At 42.7% G+C, this 15,666-nt stretch overlaps 2 protein-coding genes across 5 annotated transcripts in view; one reads left to right on the forward strand and one right to left on the reverse strand.

Moving 5' to 3' along the window:
* LOC147145440 (docking protein 2-like) overlaps positions 1–12,044 on the forward strand; it is a 42,812-nt gene extending 30,768 nt beyond the window's left edge. For both annotated transcript variants that reach the window (XM_086032532.1, XM_086032531.1), the window contains exon 7: positions 9,331–12,044. In XM_086032532.1, the coding sequence (XP_085888658.1) occupies positions 9,331–10,221 (891 nt within the window). In that variant the 3' untranslated portion in view covers positions 10,222–12,044. The remainder of the gene's footprint in view (positions 1–9,330) is intronic.
* The window catches only part of LOC147145439 (uncharacterized), a 78,659-nt gene that overhangs the window by 49,599 nt on the left and 13,394 nt on the right, over positions 1–15,666 (reverse strand). The window lies entirely within an intron of this gene.

Here is a 15,666-nt window from a genome sequence, read left to right on the forward strand (position 1 = left end):
AAATAAAGTAGTATTTTTACAAAAAGTGATGTTTTTCGTTTTTAAGAAAAAGTCAGAATGAAAAAAAAACGTTTAATGGGTGAATGGCGGACAAACCTACAGTAAATGCATCAGTGCAAGACTAGCACCTGCTGTCTCTCTACTGAAAGACCTCCAATGGAGTCATTGGCTAATACAGGCCTGGCCAACCCGTGGCTCAGGAGCTGCATGCGCCTCTTTGGCCAGTTTCATGCGGCTCCTGAAGCCTTTTTCGAAAATTTGCTTAGCTGGGTGCAGCGCGCTGTCAGCCCCATTATTGTGTATCTGGTGAGCGGTTGGGAGCATGGAATGGAGCCGTAAAAGTTCCTTGCTATCATCCTGGTACAAGACCCACCAAGTGTATAGGACTCTGTGTATGACGTTGTACTCCTTGATGCTGACTGGCTGCCGCAAGGTGAAGATGGAAAAAGTAATGTCAAATTATCATATACATTTTTGTAAATTCTGTGGAAGAAAGCCATGCTTTACTGCCTTTCATTACAAATTTAGACTGTACTTTCATTCTATTAAATATTTTAACAAACAAAAGGCTCTGAAAACAATGGAGATTTGAAACAATTTAAAAGTGTTTCTATCATTTTTTATGCCCCTAGCATGTTGTAGCATAACCTTTTCTATCTATTGTTGTTGTTGTTGTTGTTTTTATTATTGTAAAAAGGCCTTCACACATATGTTATTGTACAACTTCAACTTTATTATTATTATTGTGTGAAGGCAAAGGCCTTCACACAAATGTTATTCTACACCATTCAGCTTTATTTATACTTCTATTTTATTCCTCGCACCTTTTTGGCATTTTTCTATTTCCACATTTTTCAACCGATTCTCGCCGTTCCAACTTCAATATATTCCAAAAATTGCCAAAAACCCATTCATTTCCAATGGCATCTTCAACATTTCCCGTTTCCACCATTCCAATTTCAAATTCACATGATTCAACTCATTCAACTCACATTGGTAAAGCTATTCAACACACCCACAATTCCCATTTCCCAAAAATTCAACTTAATAACCCGTAAAAAAACCACAAAATTCCACCATTCATTCCCATTGCCATTCAACAATTCACATTTAAATGATTCCAATTTGAAATTCACAGCATTCATCTCATTCAACTCATATTGGTCAAGCTTTTCAACACCCCCAAAATCCCTACTTCCCACACTTACAATTCATTCACCCTTAAAAAAAACACAACAATTCAACTATTCACCATTCATTTCCATTGGCACATTCAACTTTTCACATTTACAGCATTCCAATTTCCACAAATTCGAGTCATTCAACTCATTCAGCTCACATTCAATATTGCAACACCACCAAAATTCCTACTTCCCACACTTAAAACTTATTCTCCCTTAAAACCCCCCACAAAAGTTCCACTATTAACCATTCATTACCATTGGAACATTCAACTTTTCAAATTAACACCTTCCCGATTTCCACAAATTCAAGTCATTCAACTCATTCATCTTACATTCTGCTTTTCAACACCCCCAAAATTCCTACTTTCCACACGTTCAACTCATTCACACTAAAAAAAACACACAAAAATTCACTATTCGCCATTCATTTCCATTGGCAGATTTAACTTTTCGCATTTACATCATTCCAGTTTCCACAAATTCAAGTCATTCAACTCATTGAGCTCAAATTCAGCTTTTCAACACCCCCAAAATTCCTACTTCCCACACATTCAACTTATTCACCCTTAAAAAACCCACAAAAATTCAATTATTCACCGTTCATTTTCAATGCAATGTTCAATTTTTCACATTTACACCTTCCCAATTTCCACAAATTCAAGTCATTCAACTCACATTCAGCTTTTTAACACCCCCCAAATTCCTACTTTCCACACATTCAACTCATTCACACTTAAAAAACACACAAAAATTCAAGTATTCACCATTAATTTCCAGTGGACCAGTGTTATTGCCCCTTGGTCTCCCCAGTGCGGCGGCCATCGTGCAGGGACATTAGCTAGACTGGGGATACTCATCCCGAGGTCTCCCCAGTGCGGCGGCCATCTTGGGCAGGGACATTAGCTAGACTGGGGATACTCACCCCGAGGTCTTCCCAGTGTGGCGGCCATCTTGGGAAGGGGCATTAGCTCGACTGGGGATACTCACCCGAGGTCTCCCCAGTGCGGCGGCCATCTTGGACAGGGACATTAGCTAGACTGGGGATACTCACCCCGAGGTCTCCCCAATGCGGCAATCTTGGGGGAGGAATAAAAATCAACAGCAAGTGACCCAAATGACCCGGAAATGGACCGGAAGTGACCCAAATGACCCAGAAATGAACCGGAAGTGACCTAAATGACCTGGAAATGAACCGGAAGTGACCCAAATGCCTCTGAAATGGGCCGGAAGTGACCCAAATGAGCTGGAAATGGACCGGAAGTGACCCAAATGACCCGGAAATGGAACAAAAGTGACCCAAGTGACCTGGAAATGAACCGGATGCGACCCAAATGACCCAGAAATGAACCGGAGAACCGCAAGTTACCCAAACGACCCGGAAATGAACTAGAAGTTACCAGAATGACCTGGAAGTGACCCAGAAGTGACCCAAATGACCTGGAAGTGACCCGGAAGTTGAGTAGTGCCTTAGTTCCTTTTTTTCTTGTTCCCCTTCTGTTTTTTATGTCCTCAGTCCAGGCCATTGTACATCAATCGAGATCATTCAACTTCATTCAACTACATTCCACTTCATTCAGTATTATCTAACTTCATTCCACTTAATTCAACTTCATTCATCTTCGTTCAACTTCATTCCACTTCATTCAACTCACATTGGTTCAGCTTTTCAACATGCCTGCAATTCATACTTCCCAAAAATTCAACTTATTCAAACTTAAAAAAACCATTACATTCGCCATTCAGTCCCACTTCCACATTCAACATTTCAGTTTTACAGACTTCCAGTTAGGTCCTTGATGGTCTTGTGGGACACACACTGAGTTGTGTGCAGGCAGTGTTGTATACATTTCCCGAAATTCCATAACATTCCACAATTTTTCAAAAAGTTCATTCAACTTCATCCCACTTTATTCAACTTTATTCAGTATCATTCAACTTTATTCAGTATCATTCAACTTTATTCCACTTTATTCAACTTCATTCCAACGCATTCCGCTGTTTCTTTTCAGCTTTCCTCGCCTTCACACCAATTTATCCAGGAATTGCATTCTCTAGTTATTATATTTTATTCCTTATTCCACTTTATTCAACTTCATTCCAACGCATTCCGCTGTTTCTTTTCAGCTTTCCTCGCCTTCACACCAATTTATCCAGGAATTGCATTCTCTAGTTATTATATTTTATTCCTCACATTTTTTGGCGTGCTTCTATTTCCACATTTTTCAACCGATTCTCACCATTTTATACTTTAATGTAGTCCAAAAATTCACGGCATCACGGGGTCCTTTTTCTTCATTCAAAAAATTTACAGTTTCTCCAAAATTCCCCGTTTTTCACTCCAAAAAAACCCATTCATTTCCAATAGCATATTCAACAGTTCCCATCTCCACCATTCCAATTTAAAATTCACAAGATTCATCTCATTCAACTCACATTGGTAAAGCTATTCAAAACACCCACAATTCCTATTTCCCCAAAATTCAACTCATTCACACTTAAAAAACCCACAAAAATTCAAATATTCACCATTCATTCCCATTGACCGATTAAACTTTTCGCAATTATGTGCCCTGCGACTGGCTGGCGACCAGTTCGGGGTGTAGTCTGCCTTCGCCCATTGACGGCTGGGATAGGCTCCAGCAACTCCCCGCGACCCTGTATAGGATAAGCGGTTTGGAAGATGACATGACATGACATTTACACCATTTCAATTTCCACAAATTCAAGTCATTCAACTCATTCAGCTCACATTCAACTTTTCAACACTCCAAAAATTCCTACTTCCCACATTTTCAACTCATTCGCCCTGAAAAAACCCACAATAATTCCACTATTAACCAATTGAAAAAACCCACAATAATTCCACTATTAACCAATCATTTCCATTGGAACATTCAACTTTACATTTACACCTTCCCAATTACCACATATTCAAGTCATTCAACTCACATTCAGCTTTTCAACACCCCCAAAATTCCTACTTACCACAAATTCAACTCATTCACACTTAAAAAAAACCCCACAAAAATTCCACTATTCACCGTTCATTCCCATTGGCAGATTTAACTTTTAGCATTTACACCATTTCAATTTCCACAAATTCAAGGCATTCAACTCATTCAGCTCACATTCAGCTTTTCAACACCACCAAAACTCCTACTTCCCACACATTCAACTCATTCACACTTAAAAACCCCACAAAAATTCCACTATTGACCATACATTTCCATTGGAACATTTAATTTTTCACATTTACACCTTCCCAATTCCCACAAATTCAAGTCATTCAACTCATTCAACTCACATTCAGCTTTTCAACACCACCAAAATTCCTACTTTCCACGCATTCAACTCATTCACATTTAAAAAAAAAACAAAAATGCAACTATTCTCCATTGATTTCCATTGGCACATTCAACTTTTCACATCTAAAATCAAAACAAAAATGCAACTATTCATCCGTTGCAATTCTCCTGGTATGTTTACCTGAACGCCTAAGAAGGTATACCCAAAGTAAAATTGAAACTGTACTTGAACCATTTTGAGTATCAGCATAGTTTTGGTCTCTTTTTGAAGATAACACTTTGATTTTTTCTCCTCAACTGTCATGATCCTTGTAAGTACTACTGGCACTGAATTATGGAAGTTTGAATACATAAAAGAAGGAGGATTGTATTTCCGCCTATTTTTTCTTTTCCAAAGATCTGCCTGGAAAACTTTGTATTAGTGTGATGGACTAAATAACACAACAAGATTACAGCTCAAAGGCTCCTCCAATTCCATTTCAAATTTGACAATGATACTGTAATACTATAATAATAATCCAGGAGAACCAACAGTGTGCCATTAGGGTGATCCCATTGCAACCATGTTCACATACGTAGGAGAAAAGTCTGCTATTGTGCAATGCTTCAACAATCATGAGTTCTAATGAAAAGTAAGACTTGGCGCTATCATATTCTACATCCAGATAAAAAAACAAAACGCACGGTGGTACAGGGACTGGACAGCCCTTATCAGGGGGCTCGGTACCCCGTACTCCCGAAGCACCCCCCACAGAACTCCCCGAGGGACACGGTCAAACGCCTTCTCCACGTCCACAAAACACATGTAGACTGGTTGGGCGAACTCCCATGCACCCTCGAGAACCCTGCTGAGGGTGTAGAGCTGGTCCACTGTTCCACGGCCAGGACGAAAACCACATTGCTCCTCCTGAATCCGGTATTCAACCTTCGGACGGACCCTCCTCTCCAGCACCCCTGAATAGACCTTGCCGGGGAGGCTGAGGAGTGTGATCCCTCTGTAATTGGAGCACACCCTCCGGTCCCCCTTCTTAAAAAGGGGGACCACCACCCCGGTCTGCCAATCCAGAGGCACTGTCCCGATGTCCACGCAATGTTGTAGAGACGTGTCAACCATGACAGCTCCTCAACATCCAGAGCCTTTATGAACTCCGGGCGGATCTCATCCACCCCCGGGGCTTTGCCACCGAGGAGCTTTTTGACTACCTCGGTTACTTCAACCCCAGAGATAGGAGAGCCCACCTCAGAGTCTCCAGGCTCTGCTTCCTCAGTGGAAGGCGTGTCGGTGGAATTGAGGAGGTCTTCGAAGTATTCTCCCCACCGACCCACAACGTCCCGAGTTGAGGTCAGCAGCACCCCATCTCCACTATAAACACTGTTAATGGTGCACTGCTTCCCCCTCCTGAGACGTCGGATGGTGGACCAGAATTTCCTCGAAGCCATCCGGAAGTCATTTTCCATGGCCTCCCCGAACTCCTCCCACACCCGGGTTTTTGCCTCAGCAACCGCCAGAGCTGCATTCCGCTTGGCCAGCCGGTACCCGTCAGCTGCTTCCGGGGTCCCGCAGGCCAAAAAGGCCCGATAGGACTCCTTCAGCTGGACAGCATCCCTTACCGCTGGTGTCCACCAGCGGGTTCGGGGATTGCCGCCACGACAGGCACCGACCACCTTGCAGCCACAGCTCCGATCGGCCGCCTCAACAATGGAGGCACGAAACATGGTCCACTCGGACTCGATGTCCCCCGCCTCCCCCGGGACGTGGGAAAAGTTCTGCCGGAGGTGGGAGTTGAAACTCCTTCTGACAGGGGATTCTGCCAGACGTTCCCAGCAAACCCTCACAATACGTTTGGGTCTGCCAGGTCGGACCGGCATCTTCCCCCACCATCGGAGCCAACTCACCACCAGATGGTGATCAGTTGACAGCTCCGCCCCTCTCTTCACCCGAGTGTCCAAAACATGCGGCCACAAGTCCGATGATACGACTACAAAGTCGATCATCGAACTGCGGCCTAGGGTATCCTGGTGCCAAGTGCACATATGGACACCCTTATGTTTGAACATGGTGTTCGTTATGGACAATCCGTGATGAGCACAGAAATCCAGTAACCGAACACCGCTCGGGTTCAGATCGGGGGGGAGGGCCGTTCCTCCCAGTCACACCTCTCCAGGTCTCACTGTCATTGCCCACGTGAGCATTGAAGTCCCCCAGCAGAACGATGGAGTCCCCAGGTGGAGCGCCCTCCAGCACACCCTCCAAGGACTCCAAAAAGGGTGGGTATTCTGCGCTGCCGTTTGGTGCATAAGCACAAACAACAGTCAAGACCCGTTCCCCTACCCTCAGGCGGAGGGAGGCTACCCTCTCGTCCACTGAGGTAAACCCCAATGTACAGGCGTCAAGCCGGGAGGCAATAAGTATGCCCACACCTGCTCGGCGCCTCTCACCCTGGGCAACTCCAGAGTGGAAGAGTGTCCAACCCCTCTCGAGAGGACTGGGACCAGAACCCAAGCTGTGCGTGGAGGTGAGCCCGACTATATCTAATCGGAACCTCTCAGCCTCACACACCAGCTCAGGCTCCTTCCCTGCCAGAGAGGTGACATTCCATGTCCAAAGAGCTAGTTTTTGTTGCCGGGGATCGGACCGCCAAGGTCCCTGTCTTCTGCCGCTGCCCAGCTCACACGGCACCCGACCCCTATGACCCCTCCCACCAGTGGTGAGCCCATGGGAAGGGGGACCCACGTGTCCTTTTCGGGCTGAGCCCGGCCGGGCCCCATGGGTGCAGGCCCGGCCACCAGGCGCTCGCCATCGAGCCCCACCTCCAGGCCTGGCTCCAGAAGGGGGGCCCGGTGACCCGCGTCCGGGCGAGGGAAAACGTGGTCCATTAATTTTATTCTTCATAAAGGGTCATTTTGAGCCGTGCTTAGTCTGGTCCCTCACCTAGGACCTGTTTGCCATGGGTGACCCTACCAGGGGCATAAAGCCCCAGACAACGTAGCTCCTAGGATCATTGGGGCGCGCAAACCCCTCCACCATGATAAGGGGACGGCTCACGGGGGGTTCATTTGGTATCATTCAACATTATTCAGTATCATCCAACTATTCCGCTTTATTCAACTTCATTCCAATGCATTCCGCAGTTTCTTTTCAGATTCCTTCACCTTCACACGCAATTTCTACAGAAATTGCATTCTCTAGTTACTATTACTATCCCCCACCGCCCTGCCCCCGTTATAGTTTTTAGGGCCCAAGCAGCAAATCGCTGCGAGGTCCCTTTTGGTTTTGTAGGGATTATTATTATTATTAGGGCCCGAGCAGCAAACTGCTGCGAGGTCCCTATTGTTTTTGTAGGGATTATTATAATTATTAGGGCCCGAGCAGCGAACCGCTGCTAAACCTCAGCGGGAGTCTGACATTTTGAATTTACTTTAAAGTTTGGACTCACCTTGACTACAAAAGCTGCTGTTACTTGATCCACGTGATAATTTCGATTATTCAATTCCGATGTGTGAGCATCCCAACTTGCCGGTACCCCAACATTACCAGAGCTTTGAAGGCGCTTTAAAGCTGCTTGCAGCTCTAGTTGTTCTTGTATTTGTATTGGTTACTGTAATGCTCCTTATTTATTTATTAATAATAAAGAAGGAGGAGAAAAAAAAACAGGGACCAGTCCAATCTTCCAATAGCTACGGGGGGCAATTGCGTATTGAAGTAAACTACCAAAAACAGTTGGAAATGATGCGTGCGCTCCCTTTTTTTTTTTTTTTTGAATTGGTATCGACATTTGTACAAGGAAATCGATGCCAAATGAGTAGCATGTGAGTATCAATATGCTGATACCAAAGGATTGACACGCCAATCCCTAGATAAAACCAAACATGAACCTTTGATATCGTTGAAGAATGATGCAGTTTTTGAGCGTCTAAACTAGGGCAAAAACTCAGGAAGAAGACTCAGTCACTTTGCACACACATCAGATCTGGCATAAAAAAGTCAGTATTTTGGAGATTTCTTAATCGGTTTTTAAAAAATGGCTCAATGGCGTTCCCTACAAATCTTTAACCAAGCATTCTCGGTTGTTCACCTAGATCTGTGACAATCGGGAGGCATATGTAACTGCTCAAGACAATAGTATTTATTCCATTTTGGAATTGGGCACCATTTTTGGCTTTTCATAGAGGGTATATTTTAACAAACCTATCATACAAAATTTATCCGACCGTCTTCTAACTTTGGTTGTTTCATCAAAACAAGTTTGAGATTAAAAATTATTGAAAGCTGAATCAAAAACTCCTAAAACTTTGTCCACACATCAGGACTGGCAAAAACATTTAATTTTGGAGGGTTATTGTGCTATTTCTTAAAAATGGCCAATCAAGTGCTCCCTTTTCACTTTTAACAAACGTACAACCAGAGGTATGTAATGTATGTAACTAACTGCCCAAGACCTTCAAAGTCTTTCAGAGTCCTACCCTAAATTTAACAGGAAGTCCACCATTTTGATTTTACTTTGGAAATTGATGCAGCTGTTTATAGAGGTCAATGAACACTTTCCACAGGATTTATCTGATCGTCTTTAAACTTCGGGTGTTTCATTTAAAGATGTTGAAATTTTGTCGCACACTGTTGCTGTGGTAATTTGCTGTTTGGAAAAAATATATATATATTTTTTTTTAAAAAGCTGTTTTTGAGGGTCTAACCCGAAGATAATACTTATGAGCTTTGGACACAAATAAGGCCTAGCAGAAACATTTATAGTTAATAGGGTTCTTGTCCTGTGCCAGTAACACAATGTGGCCAGGGTTGCAAGGATAGAGTAACATGTTTTTTATTTTGTTTTTTTTACCAGCTGACCTTCACCATTGAAGCAGGAAGACGATGTGACAGTGGTCCCGGAACATTCACCTTTATAACACAGCAATCTGAGAAAATATTCAACCGGATTCAGAGCACAATCAAACAAAAGACTTTAGCTGTCACGTCAGGTAACCTTCACCAGGAAGAGGACAAAGCTTTAGTACCCAACATACAAGCTCATTCCCCTCACCCCGAACTACCGGGTATGACCAGTATAGCCTCCATTTTGGAAAATACAAGGCTACAGATAAAGCCATCTCCTACCACAGAGGACAATGTGGGATGTCGAGATGATTCCGCTCATTCTTCAGAAAATCAATTAGTCCAGCCAGCCCCAATCACACTCATGCCTCTTCCAATGGTCCCTATACTTGACAAACTCTCTGGAGATCTTCATGGTTGTCAACCTGAAGCTGAATATGCCAACCCAGCTGACTGCATCCAAAATGTACCTAAACCTCATATATATGTAGACCCCGCTAGTGTTCTTCCCCTTCATCCACCAAGTTCAAAAGAAACCACAAATCCTTCCTTCAGTATCAGTCATCCAGACTCTGTTTATTCAGAGGTATATGATAAAGTCAATCTGGACAAGAATGCACCAAACGCCAGTTGGAGTGAAAAACAGATTATCAATTTTAAAGAGGATGAACCAATTTATACTGTACCCGTAACCAAGGAAGACAACGTTTCTGATCAAGACGAAATCAAACCAGACCCATTTGCCCATCTCTATGCTAAAGTGAATAAAACCCCCCCATCATCTAGTCTCTCGTCAACCCCACCTCCCCCTTCTTCATCCTTAGCCAGCAGCATTGCTGCTACCAAAATATCTGACACCTCTCTTGATGATGTCATCTATGAAAACCTGGGCATCATTTAACTCAGTTGTTTGTTGCTGTGCAAAACTCTGAAAGCTGACTGTCCAAAATGTTTGATGTACGTTTAGAAATGTAGATACATGGTCCACATTTTTAGTCAGAAGTGTATATTATTGTATGTTCAATACTCAATACAGTATATCCAATCTATTCCAAGCCTTTTTATATAAAAATATATATACTAAAAAAAAGGCGGGGATTTAAATAATTTGTCACACACTGAACCATACATCAAATAACAGTACAGCATGTTATTTTGGCATTGCTGAAATAATTGTATGCTTGTAAACTATTTTTTTTAACTCTCGTTACATTGGTATAACTGATCACGCGGAAACAAAGCTGAAATAAATGATCAAAGGCTAAATGGAAAATAGTACATTTTTACAAAAAAATAATATTTTTTAAATGCATTATTTAGAGTTAGTTTAATTATAATGAATTGGAAAAAGTATTAAAATAAATACAATACAAACATATTCTCTCTCTCTCCATCTGTGTGTGTGTGTGTGTGGGTGGGTGTGTGTGTGTGCGTGCGTGCGCGTGTACGTGTGTACAACTGTTCTCAAAATTATCTATGATACCCAATTAACCTCTTTTTAAAGAGACAAATAATTCCAAAATAAAAAATAAAAAAATAGCTCCAGCCGTTGTTGGGCCTACTTTCCTAACCACTGACCTGAACCTTTCAAATTAATTTGAAAAACTAAACAATACATTACTTCAATTGACTGTTTTACAATACCCTCCTCACTGTTTATAAAATGTTTATAAAAAAGAAAGAGACTTTGACCCAATTTGTTTGCAAATTAGAGTAGAGGAAGAGGTAAGAATTATGTAAAACAACTTTTTTTTGTTGTTGTTATTTGTTATCAACTGTTTCCTGAGAGAATGCATGAAGTGACAAGAAGGCCCGGTTGTAGCTTATGGTCGCTTGTGCAATCAGTAATCGTCTCCTGCTGGCCATGGGAGAAAACCACAGGCTACTCAAAATACTTGATCAGGGTTTTCGGGGCTGATCATCGATCACGATCAGCGAGTTTGAATAAACTTATCACCAATCCGATCACAAGATGGAGCAATATGTCTATTTTCACCGGCTGCTGGTACACTGAAAAAAATAGCTCATTGGATGAACACAATTACATTTTGGGCAGGATTGCCACCCATTGAATTTATGTAGCCCACTCAAACCAAATACATACTTGTAATATGACTTAATTGAGCTGGTCGAACTCATCTTTACCAAATGCAACCAAAATAAACAAAATACCTCCTTGTAAAATGATTTAACTGAGTTGGTCAAACTCATTTTTTATCAAATAAGGCCAAAACAATGTAAGTACTCTAACTGGTGTAAGCTGATTTACATTTGTTCAACTCAAAATAATAAATGTATTGGACCATGTTCGTTGTTGTTGTTGTTGTTGGTCACTAGAGGGCATAGGTGCGTTGCGGGTAGCGAACTCAGCCGGGGAATTATTGCAGGAAGTGATGTACCGGGAAGCTTTCTCTCGTAGAAATGGCTGCGCAGAAGAAAAGTGTGTCGTTTTTTCATCTAATCCATCTGTTCGTTATACCCCTTTGAGTGGCAATAAGAGTAAGTTTAAGTTTGTAATTTTTATTAGTCATTTTATTTTGCATAATTATTACATTGTAAATGACAGTGCTTTCTATTTTTATGCATTTGGATGGTGAATGATACGAACTACATGTGCCGTAGTGCTTGCTATTGCCTTACTTATTAGCTCTTACTTACACATATTTCTGTATCTGTATTCCAGTTTCACACATTTTTGTAATAAATCCTGCCAACTACAACAAATGTCTGTTCCTTGGAGGAAACGTTGCAAGTTAACCTGGCTGTGAATCTCAATAGATAACAGGAGTTACATTGAGTGCAACGGTACAGTAAAATCTTAGCACTCCGCGAGGGACCACGGTGACGGTTAGTGGAATTTGACGCACATTGAACACTCAGGGAACCAGCACAAGCTGAAAACCAAAAGAATGAAGAAGGAACACACAGTGGCAAAATGTCATGCTCTCCTCACTCATCCAAGTCCTTAGTGCATTCAGGAAAACTGTTTGTTCGATCGTCTGCTGGATCAAAAAGATCCACAGCTTCAAGTCGAGTTAGCATGCACAAGCACAAGCTCAAGCAGCAAGAGCAAGGCTAGCTTATGCTGAGAGAGAGATGGACATTAAAGTGAATAAAGCAAGATTAGAGGCAACTCCGGATGTCCTCAACCTTCAAAAAGAAGCAGATGCAGCCATTGCTAAAGCGGAAGTAATGGAGTTGGCTGTAGCTCAGCTCATCGTCACTGAGCAAAGTGACCAGTTAAGCTTTTTGCCTCTTGAACAAACTACGGAAAAAAAGTAAGTGAGTACTTAAACACAGTCATACCGATCCACCTCACACTGAAGTGCCTTTTCAACAAAATAGTACCAATCAAGAACAACATTCACCACTAATGTACACACCTCTCCATGCAAAACGAGAGCCAGCTCATTACCCAGTACAGCCACAAGAGGGCACCAATCAACCACGACAAAGAGACTTACTTCACCAAGCTCCTCACACTGTGTTACAACCACAACAGATACCAGTGTCAAATCAGGCTCAAAACACTACCAATGAACTTGCCAGATTCCTAGCTAGAAGTCAACTAGTAATAGGAGATCTGACAAAATTTGACGACAAGCCAGAGAGCTATCTAAGCTGGAAAGCCACATTCCAGAGTACCATCAGAGACCTAGGTCTTACACCCAGCAAAGAACTAAACCTCCTTATTAAATGGCTGGGCTCTGAGTCTTCTGAACATGCTAAGAGATTAAAATCAGTTCATATCAAGAATCCACCTGCTGGTCTGCACATGATATGGGTCAGGCTAGAAGAATGCTATGAATCACTAGAAGCAATTGAAAACTCCCTTTTCAAAAGAATTCAAAACTTTCCAAAGCTTTCCAACAAAGAACAACACAAGCTTCATGATCCGTCAGATCTACTGTGTGAACTGGAAGCAGCAAAACTTGATGGGTACTTGCCAGGTTTGAGCTACCTCGACACAGCGAGAGGAGTAAGTCCAGTTGTGGAGAAGCTTCCTTTTCAGCTTCAGGAAAGGTGGACAATGGTATGATCAAAATATAAAGAAGACCATTATGTAAGTTTCCCAACTTTCTCATTCTTTGTGGAATTTTTGAAAAGCCAAGCCAAATCAAGAAATGATCCAAGCTTCACCACAACTTACAGCCCATCTAACAATCCTACATTTAGCAACAAAAGAGAAAGAACTCAAGGTAACCACAAAAAACAGTCAGTAATGGTACACAAAACAGACACAAACACAAAGGAAGAAAAGGAAGACATCAAAAGAGAATGTCCCATACATCACAAACCACATCCACTGAAGAGATGTAGAGGTTTCAGGAACATGTTGCTTGAGGACAGGAAAAAGGTAATCAAAGAAAACAACATCTGTTATCGCTGCCGTGCATCCACCACCCATCGAGCCAAGGACGGCCATGTCACAATCAAGTGTGAAGAGTGTGACAGTGACAAACACTTGGCTGCTCTCCATCCAGGTCCAGCACCAGTGGCATCTAAACCTCACTTCTCTGCTGAAGAGAACGGCGGGGAGCAAAATCCCGCATAAGAGTCTGATGTTACAGCTTAATGTACAGATGTATGTGGAAATCAAATCACAGGAAAATCATGCTCCAAGATTTGTTTGGTACAAGTCTTCCGGAAAGGTGAACCACGCAATAGGAAAAAGATGTACGCAATAAAAGACGATCAAAGTAACCAATCACTCGCAAAGACAGAGTTTTTTGAAGCATTTGACGTACAAGGCATGGCCACACCATACACGCTGAAAACATGTGCTGGCACAACCCAAGTAACTGGCCGAAGATCCTGCGACTACGTAGTCCAATCATTGGACGGGAAAATTAACTTTCCACTTCCTACGCTGATAGAGTGCAATACTATCCCCAACAGCAGGGAAGAAATACCTACTGCAGAAGCTGTCCTTCATCACCCCCATCTGAAAGCATTAGCTTCCGAAATATCACTCCTTGATCCAAACGCTGACATATTGTTGCTGATAGGACGCAACCTTCTCAAGAGTCCACAAGATGAGAAGGCAAATCAGTGGCAGACACAATGACCCATTTGCTCAGAAGCTTGACCTAGGCTGTGTCATTATCGGCGATGTGTGTCTCGGCTCCGCCCATAAGCCAAGTGAAGTAAACACTCTCAAAACACATGTGTTGGACAATGGACGCCCAAGCTATCTCACACCCTGTGACAGTAATTTTGCTGTAAAAGAAAACTTCACAAACAGTCAAAACATAACTGTTTGCAACCCACTGCCACTCTCGAATCCATACGCCAGGCCCACATTTGAGAATTTTGGTGACGCTGTCTTCTCACACATTAATGAAGATAATCGCCCAGCACATTCAGTCAAAGACATGATCTTTCTGAAGAAGATGGAAGGATTCTTCAAAGATGACACAAACAGCTGGGTGGCCCCACTCCCGTTTCGTAGCCCGAGGCGCAAACTTCCCGATAACAGATGCTACGCCCACAAGCGGCTCATGTCTCTTCGACGTATGCTTGACAAGAAGCCAAACATGACGGCACATTCTGTTGAGTTTATGCAAAAAAGCTCAACAACAAACATGCAGAACAGGCACCACCTCATGATGGGGATAAAGAGACCTGGTATATTCCCATTTTTGGCATAAACAACCTTTAGAAGCCTGGGAAGATCTGTGTGGTGTTTGATTCCATTGCGCAATTTGATGGAGTTTCCCTCAATGATGTACTGTTGTCAGGACCTGACCTAAATAACACACTCATAGGTGTGCTCCTTCACTTCAGAAAAGAACCTGTTGCGATCACGGCTGACATCGAGCAGATATTTTACTGCTTTATTGTACAGGAAGATCACAGAGATTATTTTCGCTTCCTGCGGTATAAAGATAATGACCTGACCAAAGACGTGGTGGACTATCACATGAGGGTGCATGTCTTCGGCAACAGTCCCTCTCTTGCAGTGGCAATCTACGGGTTGAGGACAGCAGCAAAGGAAGCAGAAGGTGAATATGGAACTGACGCTCGAAACTTCATAGAACAGGATTTCCATGTGGATGACGCATTAAAGTCCTTCTCAACAGTAGCTGAGGCTATCGATGTTCTACAAAGAGCCCAGAAAATGCTTGCACTCTCCAATCTACGTCTCCACAAGATTTCCTCCAACAAAGTGTAAGTGATGAATGCTTTCCCACCTGAAGACAGGGCAAAGGAAAATCAAAGATCTTGATCTGTCTATAGACAAGCTCCCAGTACAGCATAGTTTAGGCGTAATTTGACACGGTCACATTTGACGTTCCGCAAGAGCAAAAGCCCTTTACTCGACGTGGTGTGCTCTCAACCATAA

This window comes from Filicampus tigris, chromosome 6 (assembly GCF_054856515.1).
Source record: "Filicampus tigris isolate MCC_2025a chromosome 6, RoL_Ftig_1.0, whole genome shotgun sequence".
NCBI lineage: Eukaryota > Metazoa > Chordata > Actinopteri > Syngnathiformes > Syngnathidae > Filicampus > Filicampus tigris.